The sequence below is a fragment of the Podarcis pityusensis genome (assembly GCF_964106645.2).
Source record: "Podarcis pityusensis genome assembly, chromosome: 6".
Classification (NCBI taxonomy): Eukaryota; Metazoa; Chordata; class Lepidosauria; order Squamata; family Lacertidae; genus Podarcis; species Podarcis pityusensis.
In genome coordinates, this window is record NC_138030.1 from 8,782,047 (window position 1) to 8,793,543 (window position 11,497).

General features: G+C 40.4%; 1 protein-coding gene and 1 long non-coding RNA gene across 8 annotated transcripts in view; one reads left to right on the forward strand and one right to left on the reverse strand.

The window, feature by feature from the left end:
- Positions 1-5,488, forward strand: part of DIDO1 (death inducer-obliterator 1) — a 70,084-nt gene extending 64,596 nt beyond the window's left edge. For all 7 annotated transcript variants that reach the window (XM_081010978.1, XM_081010973.1, XM_081010976.1 and 4 more), the window contains one exon: positions 351-5,488. In XM_081010978.1, the coding sequence (XP_080867104.1) occupies positions 351-3,646 (3,296 nt within the window). In that variant the 3' untranslated portion in view covers positions 3,647-5,488. The remainder of the gene's footprint in view (positions 1-350) is intronic.
- LOC308480243 overlaps positions 1-11,493 on the reverse strand; it is a 54,729-nt gene extending 43,236 nt beyond the window's left edge. Inside the window, exons 1-2 of the long non-coding RNA XR_013987938.1 lie at positions 10,229-11,493; positions 327-431 (exon numbers count right to left, since the gene is read on the reverse strand). This is a non-coding gene — a long non-coding RNA (uncharacterized lncRNA). The remainder of the gene's footprint in view (positions 1-326; positions 432-10,228) is intronic.
- Between the last annotated feature and the right edge of the window lie 4 nt (positions 11,494-11,497).

Sequence of the window (11,497 nt, forward strand, 5' to 3'; positions counted from 1 at the left end):
TCTGTAAGCAGCCTTGAGTATCTGTCTGGGAGAAAGTTAAGGATGATGATAAGAACATCTTCATCATCATCATCATCAAGTGACAATCACCAGTTTTACTACATAAAAGCATATATTGGTTTCTCAGTAATATTGAGAAGAAAATACAGTTTTTGACTTAGTTACAGTCTGATAGTTACTTTAATGTTCTGTTTTCCGCTAATTATTATTACATTCATTAATAAAGTGGAGTATGCATAGTGTTCTGTAACATTTTTCACATTGTTTGTTACAAATCTTAGTAATGACTGATTTCAAGCTTAATTTTTTTTTAAAAAAAATCTTACATGAAATCTTGTTTTGTCTTACAGGTCTTGAATCAGCACGTCCAAACTTAATTCTTGGATTAGTAATTTGTCAGAAAACTAAGCGACCTGCAGCTGTACTGGAAACTGAAAAGATGGAAGAAAAGAAAAGCAGGATTCAATTGCAGGAAGAAACTGAAGTATCTGCGTACCCTAAAGGCAATATGGCTTCTCAGCAAGAGAAAAAACCTGCAAAATTCTCTCTCTATACTGGAGAAACAATTGTCAGTACAACACCACCTGGATCTCCTCCACCTCCACCCCCAGAGCCAACTTCTGCGTTAAAAATATTGTCATCAATTAAATCTGGAAGCTCAGCCACTGTTGCACAATCAAGTGCTTCTGTGTTGGGAATTAACACAGCTACTGCATCTTCTACTGCTTCCTCATCTTCAAAATCAGCCACACCACTTGATCACATCCTGCAAACTCTTTTCGGGAAAAAGAAATCTTTTGATCCTGTTTCCAAGGATTCTGAAGGTGCTCAGACTGAAATGCAGACTGTTGGTGAGGAAGGATTACCAGCAGCTCCCATACTTGATCCCATTGTGCAGCAATTTGGACAAATGTCGAAAGACAAAGCTATAGAAGACGAGGAAGATGACAGGCCTTATGATCCTGAGGAAGAGTATGCTCCACAGAAAGCTTTTGAAATGCAAAGTTGTGAAAGTGGTCTTGAAAAAAGATGTGAAACTTCAGAGCAAGAAGATGAAGCCTATGATCCAGAAGATGAAACTATCTTAGAAGAGGCAAAGGTTACTGTTGATGATTTGCCTAATAAAATGTTTTCGGAATCTAAAAGCCACTCCTTGACAGCATCATCTTCATTTGTGCCCGATGTATCTGCTCCACCATCTTTGGTAGAGCAACAGAAAATGTTAGAAGAATTAAACAAACAAATAGAAGAACAGAAAAGACAGCTGGAAGAACAAGAAGAAGCCCTCAGGCAACAACGAGCAGCTGTTGGTGTATCAATGGCTCATTTTTCAGTTTCTGATGCTTTGATGTCACCACCTCCAAAATCATCTCTAGCAAAAAATGAGCTATTCCAACATGAAAAACAAACTACTGAAAAATCTGAATTGCCTACATCCACAAGTCAAACTCAATTGTTAAATCAGGGAAGTGATCCTAGACAAAGTAGAGATCCCAGACAAGCTAGAAGGATTCTAACAGAGTGTAATGAAAGTGCTGACTCTAATGTAAAGCAGCATGTTATAGAATCGCCTACAGTACAAATTCCTCCACCCAGCTATGCAGGTCCATTGCAAACTGCACTTGACAAAGCAGATAAAACATTGATTTCTGTCCCTCATCCTAGTCATAAAGATACATGGGTTACTAGTGAAAAAAGTTCTGTTATGTCTGAACAAGATGTGCCCACTATCAACCCTGAAAATGCCCCACAGGTTCACCAGGAAACTGTAAATAAACCAGCTTCTATTGAAACATCTACAACTGCACCTGTTCGTAAAGTACTGCTACCCACCCCTGTCAATCCATGTTTCCTCCCTACTTTCTCTTCACCTAACAGTGTTCAGTCTGTAGCTTGGTCAAATGAATCTCAGGAGAAAAATGTTCCAGGGGTAGCAAGGGATTCTTTCCCAAGCCCAGTGTTCCCATCTCAGGAGAAAGCTCCTGGTCATTTTGAAACAGAAAGAGGTCTATCACATTATGAAGACCAAAGAAATCCACAGCCTTGCCACTTTTATGAACAAATGGAGTCACCCACAATTAAAAATGATGAAGAAAGAGGTGGGCCCCCATTTTCTTCTCTTGGGCACAAAAGCGGTCCTCCATTAATGAGTGGTGCTCCAGATTTCCATGGACAGAGGGGTCTACCACAACAGTTTACTGAAGGGCATAATCCTCTACCAAATAATGATGGACAAAGAGGGCCTCCACCCAACAGGTTTGGAGCCCCAAGAGCACCTATCCCTTCCTTATTTTCTGCACAACATGGACCACCACCACCACATTTTGGTGATAATAGGGGCCCTTCACAATCATTTCCTGATGGGCCAAGAGAAATTGCACCTTCTCAATTTGAAGAGCATAGGGAACCTCACATGGAACACAGGGATTCCCAATATGCAGATCCCCAATATCATGAGATGAGTGGTGGTCCTGGACAATTTGAAGGACCTGAGCCTCCACAGTTTATGGGAAATAGAGGACCTTCACCCTTTCCTTTCGGGAACCCAAGAAGGCCTCCACCAAATCAATTTAAAGGTCAAAGAGGAGGCCCGTCACCTCAGTTTGGAGGGCCAAGAGGTCCATCACCTAACCATTTTGGTGGTTCAAGAGGTCCTCCTCCAAATCAGTTTGAAGGACAAAGAGGACCTGCTCCAAGTCACATGCCAGGACCAAGAGGACTTCTGCCACCACCGTTTGAAGAACGGAGAGGGAGCCCACCACCCAGGTTTCCAAATCAGAGAGGTCCAGCACCACATCAGTTTGGAGGACCAAGGGGACCTGCACCTGGTCTATTTCCAGAAAAAAATGAACTTCCCCCAAATAGACATAACTTTCCAGGACAATCTCAGCAAGGTATGAAGCCAAGCCCCAGACCACTCTTGGATCTTCCAAGTCATCCACCTCAGCACAGGAAAGAGATGTGGGATGAAACTGGACCACCTGCCTCTCATCCTAATACTTCAGGGCAGGGTTCTGAGACAGAAGCACAGTGGTCAGCATCTGATTTTCGAGATGGCCGAAGTAATGACTATAGAGCTCAGACTTTTGAAGGGAGACAAAGAGAGAGATTTGAGGGAGGTAATAAGGAAAAAATACTAGAGCAGTCTGATCAGTCAGATAATCGATCAAATAGAGTAACGGATGATAGACGACGAGATCGTGACCACAACTGGGCTTGGGAAAGGGACCGTGGCAGAAACTGGAATAGGGGGAGAGAAAGGGAATGGGAGAGACATAAAGAAAAAGACTGGGATAAAAACAGAGAGAGAAACTATAACAAAGACAGGGATAGAGATTCAGAACGGGGGAAAGACTGGGAAAGAACCAGAGAGAGAGCCAGAACCAGAGATGGAGATACTTACCGAAGACGAGACAGATCAAGAAGCAGAGACCGTGATTATGACAGATTCAGGGACAGAGAACGAGCTCGAAGTAGAGACAGAGAAAGGGATAGAGAAAGAGATAGAGACCGTGACAAAGAGAGAGCAAGAGATCGCAAGGACCGGAGTAAAAGTAAGGAGTGCGATAAGGACTCTAAGCAAGAAACACAAACTGGTGGCCAAAGGGCACCACATGCAGAAGCTTCTTCTGCTAAGCAGACATAGAAACATAATAATTCTTCAATAATGAGCCACATGAGGAAGAAAAACATGACTCTTTATTACTTGTACATATTGTATATTCTGATCGTTACGCATAGTTTGGTAAAACCTGTTTCACAAATGAGATTTTGGATTGTAAATGCATATATTCATATATTAAGCAGGTACATGCTGGACTTGCTACATTTTGTTCGCCTCCTCCCTCTATAAGATATGTAAGGCACAATCCTTTCCCGCATGGGCACAGTGCCTGAGTACTGTTTTCCCCTAGCCTTGGACCATTGCACTGCCTGCTAGACCAGGGGTCTGGGACCAGGGGATCCAATATTCCATCCACACAGAAAAACTAATGCCTATAGCATTACAGTTCTAAAATGTTGCTTTTTTCCTACTTACTTTGTCTTTAAATTTCCATTTACAGAAGTAAAAATGGGAACTCTCTTCAATGAGCACATTGCTTTTTATGGATGTAAAGTTATGTTTTCCACTAACTTGAAATGTAATTTTATGAAAATTTAAACAATATCTTAGAAGCCATACCATTACATCTTAAATATATAGTATTTTGGTGTTTCAGTACAGTAGTTCCTACATTCAGGAGAGCCCAACATTTCTGTCCTGAGCTAATTAGGGCAGGATTTTGTGTATTTAAAGAAAGATTGCTGGGGAGCAGTATTTCTAGCAGCTGGCAGAGTATTTGAATAATAAACATTAAGCTTCTAGGTTCATTATCTTCCTTTTTACATGAGGGCATTTTGAGTTAGATTTCAACTAAGACAAAAAAATGCCTGAGTAAGTAACCATATTTCCTGTTTAGTTTAAGGTTTTTAATGTTGAATTTGTACAAAAAGTGTAATTGATTAAAAATTAATGACACCTCTATACAAAGCAACTAAACTTTTAAAACATACTTATTGGAAAACATTTTATAAATTGTTCAAATGACTGACTGAAAAGAGAGTAGTTTGCAGATCTAATCCTTTGTGCAGAATAAATATGGATAATTTAAGCAGTTTGACTTTTCCAGTGCTTAAAGGAAAATATTTGGACAAGTTGTGTTAAGTACCTTTGAGTCTTACTAATAACAACGGGAGACATTTAAGTATGTAATAATTGCCCCATTGAAATATGTGGAGCTTAAAAGTGCTTAAATTAGGCTAGAATACATCCTCAGTCCTGTTATTGCCACACTCATGGCTATCTTGATAACATTGGAAAGAAATATTTGTGTAAAAAATGGAGTAGTAAAACTGATACTAACAAATCTGCTTTAAAGAGGAGAGCTTTTCACTGTGAAATAATGCAGTATACTATTACTTTTCCTGTATCTTTCAAGTTCATAATTCAAAAGAATGCATGGGGGGAAATCCTACCAGTTTAACTGAATTTATGCACTTATAGTTGAGCAGTTACTTTGATATTTTTATAAACATTTTGCAAATGTAAAAATAGATTCGTAACATTGGCATTTTCAGATCTGCATTTCAAGTAGCACTACTCCTATAAATAAATCACTACAGATTTACACTTTATATTGGTACATCTTACACTTTAAACATCAAGGACAAACTGATTTAAACAATGACCTGTATGCAAAACTCTTTTGCAAAATATTAAAAAGAGAGAGGTAGTGTAGAACATAAATATCTACTATGATGTAATTTTTCTATTCAAAATGTTTCTAACTTAGATATATATGAAAGTATGCAAAATCAAGTGTTTGTTTAGGTTTATTTGAAAGGGGTTTCTGTAAATTGTATTTTATATTTCAGAATATATCACTGTACATTAAATGTGGAACTTCATAGGTTTTGTTACTGTAAGTCAAATAAACATCTAAAGAAAGCCGTTGTATCAAAATTTTCATAGGAACTGATGGCAGAATTTGCCACATTAATCCAAATACACTACTCTAATGCTTCAGTTTCTTTGGATGGTTGATTCCAGAACAGGGTATCTCTATTTTGAGAAGATGCAAGAGGAATGGGTAGCTGAATTTGCAACCACTAGATGAGCTCTTCAGCCAGAGATCACTTAGTAAAACGAGGAATACGTCACTCAAATAGTTTAACAACAACAAAAAAGTATGGTCATTTGGTTGGCTGTTGGCCAAACAGTCCTGTGACATGATGCTCAGTGCTCCATCTGCATGTCAGTATAGTAGTCATGTCTCTCAGTACTACACTGAACCCAGGTCTTCCCTTGTACTCATGCAGCAATTGATGCAACCCCCCGTGCTCTTTATTGGAAAGATAAAGACTGTTACTCTACAAAACTGTAGCCATAAAGTATATTTGAGAATGATCAAGGTACTTCAGACACTCACAAAACAAAATAATAATAAATTCCTTCCAGTAGCACCTTAGAGACCAATTAAGTTTGTTATTGGTATGAGCTTTTGTGTGCATGCACACTTCTTCAGATGCGCACATGAAAGCTCATACCAATAGCAAACTTAGTTGGTCTTGTAAGGTGCTAATGGAAGGAATTTGTTTGTTTGTTTGTTTGTTTGTTTGGACTACGGCAGACCAACACGGCTACCTACCTGTAACTCACAAAACTGATACTGTACCAGGAAAGCCTCACCTGGGGGATGGCTGGCATTTGTAAACCTATTATTGAAAGAGGGTGTGTGAAATGTACCCCCCCTCATGACCATTGTACTTGTACATTAACAATAACTGAAATTTGGTACACACATGAGCTGTATGCAGAGCTCCAAGTTTAGGCTGAATTTATGTTGAAGGGGATGGGATTACACCACTCATCCTGTCCCTTGAATGTACATGTTCAGTGCAGAAGCTAAAGCGGTGTCCTTCCTGTATTACCGGGGTGTGGGTGTGTGTGTGTGTGTGTGTGTGTGTGAAAATGGGGAGTTTACTTTGGTGAGTCAAATCTTGGCACACAAAAATCTAGATTCCAGTATTCCAGCACAGTGTAAGCCAAACCCTATGGAATATTGCTCTGAATATCTCAGCACATGGTTAAATTGGGCTGGGAAGTGGAGGAGGTGCACCACTGCCTGCCAATAATAATGACAGCTTTTAGAGCAAAGTTGGGACACATTGGCATATGATATGGATCTTTGATTACAGAATGCAAGCTAAAAGAATTCAATGGTTTCAAGAGACCCTAAAGTCTGCTCAGAACTGCCGCAGTGATAAAGGAGGCTAAATACTTCAAACAATTCGTCCTGTATTTTTACTCCAAATCTGAGCACCCTCATTTATGTAGCCAGAACAACAGCTGTGCAAAGAGGCAGAGTATGTAGAATACTGATAGGCTGTTGAGAGGGGGAAATTGAAAATAAGTGGGAGGGGAAAGGAGATGGGAGTGGCTGGAAAAAACGGCATGGTCAAATACCATAGGTCAGGGGTCAGCAAACTTTTTCAGCAGGGGGCCAGTCCACTGTCCCTCAGACCTTGTGGGGGGCCGGACCATATTTTGGAAAAAAATAAATGAACGAATTCCTATGCCCCACAAATAACCCAGAGATGCATTTTAAATAAAAGCACACATTCTACTCATGTAAAAACACCAGGCAGGCCCCACAAATAAGCCAGAGGTGCATTTTAAATAAAAGGACATATTCTACTCATGTAAAAACATGCTGATTCCCAGACCGTCCGCAGGCTGGATTTAGAAGGTGATCCCTCCAGGCCTTAGTTTGCCTACCCATGCCATAGGTACCAACTCCCTGGGTGCCCGAGCACCCACAAATTTTGGTGCCAGGGCCATGCACGCCATATGGCACCCATGGTCGCGGGGCCAAGCTGCCACTCCTATAAGATACGTATGTTCTTCTGTGATAGATTTCAAACATTTTGTTTTCTTGCACAAAAGAGTGATGAAACACAGCTGACTTACAGGAACTAGCTACCTCTTATTTAGTAGAAGGGGAATGCAGGATTAAAACAGGCAGCAGGGCTGTTTCACATACAGTGGTACCTCGGGTTACATACGCTTCAGGTTACAGACTCCGCTAACCCAGAAATAGTACCTCTGTTTAAGAACTTAATTCGTTCCGGAGGTCCGTACTTAACCTGAAACTGTTCTTAACCTGAAGCACCACTTTAGCTAATGGGGCCTCCTGCTGCCGCCGTGCCGCCGGAGCACGATTTCTGTTCTCATCCTGAAGCAAAGTTCTTAACCTGAGATAGAATTTCTGGGTTAGCGGGACTTCCGGGTTAGCGCCATCGGCAATGGCGGAGTTCCTCTGACCGAGAGGAACCCACTCCGTGAAAATTGGGTCTTGCCGCTGCGGCGAAGGCGGAGACCCTCTAAAAATCCCAGGCGGAGGAAGCCTGGGAACGTGGGATTCGGCTGACACCAGGAGCGCCTCCCCTACTCGCAGGGAAACCCTTTTTCGGGGATCCAAAGCGACGTGGGGTGAGTGGCGCGGTGTTTTGAATCAACCACTACTTTTACGGAGTGAAGCCACATAGCCGTTCCCGGAGAGCGCTGACTTTTTCCTGTGGACAGTTGGACTCTAAACAAGTACCCATGAGTAGAACGGAAAATTGGATTAAGAAACATTTTAATTTGGCACTGAAGCGGGAAGGCTCTAAACAGGAAGTCCGCCTCCCGTTTTTGTAAATAAATTGAAGCAAAAACTTTGTAAGCTAAAGTCTGGAAAGTCGTATATAAAGGTCTAAATTTCCTTCAGTTATTACCACCAAAACCCCTCTTGGAAGCAGGAGAAAAGGGGGGGGGGGGATTTTTGACTGTTTAAGCCTGCAGGAGAGAGAGTAAAGAAAGATAAATTTCCACCGTCTCAAACCTGGGAACGGGGTGTCAGAGACAGAAATTTATGGGGAAGTTCATCGACTGTGAATGGAACATCTTTTGACAGATAGTAAAAAAAGAGAAACAAATTGACTCCAATGTTGCTTCTTGCATTCAAAAGAAACAAAATATTTGAAAAATGAAAGTAATTTTCTTTTGTGAGTCCTGCTTTCAAAAGATGGATACAAATAGAAATTGTCTCCTCTAGAGGGAGCTTGTTAATTTGTTGCCGGAGTCGATCTGGGGATTTCACAGCTGTAAGATTAGGATCGTGAGACCAGACTCTGACCTTGAATAAAAATGTGTTTAGAAGAAGTTTTGGTGCTTGCTTTTTGCAAGACAAGCGCTTTGCTGGAGCAGATGCATGAGAAGATGGATTTGATTACTGTTGCACTTAAAAACTTTGGACAAACGGTGAATACCCATATAGAAACCATTCAGGAACCAGCCCAGGAACTTGTTTTGACAGGGCAAGTGCAAGTGCAGAAGAGAATGGAGGAGGTTGCTGTTGAACCTCAAGTAACACAAATGGAGAGATCTGAGGCCTTGCAGGAGCATAAGCCGCTGTTTTTGAAGTTTCAATTTGGAGTGGACCGGGGGGGTCTGGAGTTGTGAGGGCTCTTAATTTTGGAAGGACTTTGAAACATGCTTTTAAATACTTTCTGGATTACAGTGTTGACTGTGGGGAATGGGACTGTGGGGAATGGGCCGATCTGCTGAGGGGAGATGGAGATGGAAATATTTTTGGATTGGAGTCCTCCCGAGACCTACCCCCCAATGAGAAAGGAAAGAAATTAAGAAAAAGATCAACAAAAGACAAAGTAAAGTGCAGGTATAAACAAGAAGAAGATCTGCAGAAGGGACATGGAAAAGACTTAAGAGCCTCGGACATAAGATCACCAGGTTGATGGACTAGATGGAATGGACAAGAAGGACTGACAAAACCCGAGACCAGGAAGAAGAGACGGATGAAGATTGGAAGAAAGTTTTTAAAAAATTTATTTTGAGAATTAGTGTAAAATTAACGAGTATTAGGAAAATTGTTGGAATGAAACTATTTGGCTTTAGTAGAAATGATATAAGGAGTTATGTACAAATAAGTATTAAGTATTAAGTTTTAAGGTGTTTTTTTTATGGTAAGATAAAGTTAAGTAAATTAAGGTAAATTGAATGACAGAATATAGTGAAAGATGGAAAGGATTTGTTGAGTTAATTAAAAGGTTAGATCGTTAAGATAAATTATATAAAAAAATTGAGAAAGATGGAAAGAATTTGCTGAAACAATTAATTAAATTGGAATACAAAAAGGGAGGTGTGAGGAGGTCGATGAAACAAGTAAATGAAAGATAAAGATATGGAACATTGGATGTGTGTTTTAATGTTATTATTTTTTTTTTGTTGTTTGTTTGTTGCTGTATTGTTGTATTGTTTTTTATGCTTTTCTTTTTATGTATTGTACTGTATGTTTTGTCAATTTTTTGCTGTTTTCTTTTTCTCTTTTCTCTGTAATTCTTAAACTTTTAATAAATATCATTAAAAAAAAAAAATAGAATTTCTGGGTTAGCGGACTATAACCTGAAGCGTATGTAACCCGAGGTACCACTGTACATTTATCACTCAGTAAAGCATTGGGTGGCAAATTTCCTGCCCATGCCATAGGTGCCTGAATTTTCCTGAATGCATCAGGACACTATAGCAGCTGAAATTATGGCAAATACATTTTAATAGTGGCAATTCACATATTCACCTGCAAATTGTCAAGTATTGGGTCTTGCGATACTGCAGCAAGCTAGAACTTACCTTTCCACCCAGCCATCACTATAGCAAGCTTTGGTGGGAAAGTATGGATAGGACTGTTGTCCAAATGGAGTCACCAAGAAACAGCGGAGCTATCCATGTACTTGCAGAAGCCGCAAAAATCCATAAAATAAAAAATCTTCAAAACAGCCCAGTGAGATAGCCAGCAAAAGAATTTGATGCAGCTGACAGCATTATGTCAGCAATATATTCTATAATACACGGAAGTCCTGAGAGGAAATTGTTCTTTTATTTTTGCAACGACTGTAAAGTTAGGCTAGGAAAACCTAAGGGGAAAGGTGATTTCTTTTGGAGATAGGTACTTAAGAGAAAAGAATTTAGCTTAAGGAACATTTCCCCATTGTGGAACAGTTGCCTCTTCCAGAAGTTTGACATTTAAAAGTAACAATTATGTAAATATAAATGGTAATGCATATATTTATTTAGAAGCATTTATGCTGTATACCGCTTAATATTTCAAAACTCTCTTAATGAGTTTGAACTGTTCTTGGCTTTTATCCTAGAGATTCAGGACCAGCCCAAACTAGCAAAACGAAACGAATTTTTTTTTTAATACTCAAAGCAATTAAGCAAAACAAAACTCATATTTAAATGTGTTATGGTTCAGAGGAGGGTGCAATATGTGATTAAAAAAAAAAGTGTATGTGTAGCCGGACTTTTGCAAATTAGGGAGTTTAATCCCATTTTCTGAACAGATGTGCAAATAATTGTGCAGAAGGAAACCAGCCTTTGCAATTGAACGCAATGGCATTCATGATTTTTTTTTTTTTTTAATTTTTCACTGTACTGTATATCCTTCTCGGAAACGCGGAGGATAATTTATGATTTGATGTGATTTCTATACCGCTTTATGCGGTATTTATTTAATTTTTTTAAAATCTGTTGTGTTGCCCAATGTGGAGCGGGATGCTCTGGATCAACGATCCAAGGGGATCTTGCCCTTGGAGAGATGCTGCTTCTCCTGCGCCCAGCATCTCTCCAAGGAGCCCCTTTACCTAGGAGCAAGCCCCGCAGGATTCAGCGGCGCTTACTTCCGAGTAGGCATGGACTGGCTTGAGCCCCTCATGCTTAAGGGACAGGCCCACCGAAGCCGACGGGGCAAGAAGCTTCGGCTCCCGAACGCCTCACGTCCCTTGGCTTCCAACGGGCCTACTCGAGAGGAGCAGCAGGACTCGAGTCCGGCCTCCAAGCCCCCCAAATAACGAAAGTAACAACCGCGACTGGCAGCCTCCACACGTTACCGGGGAGTAA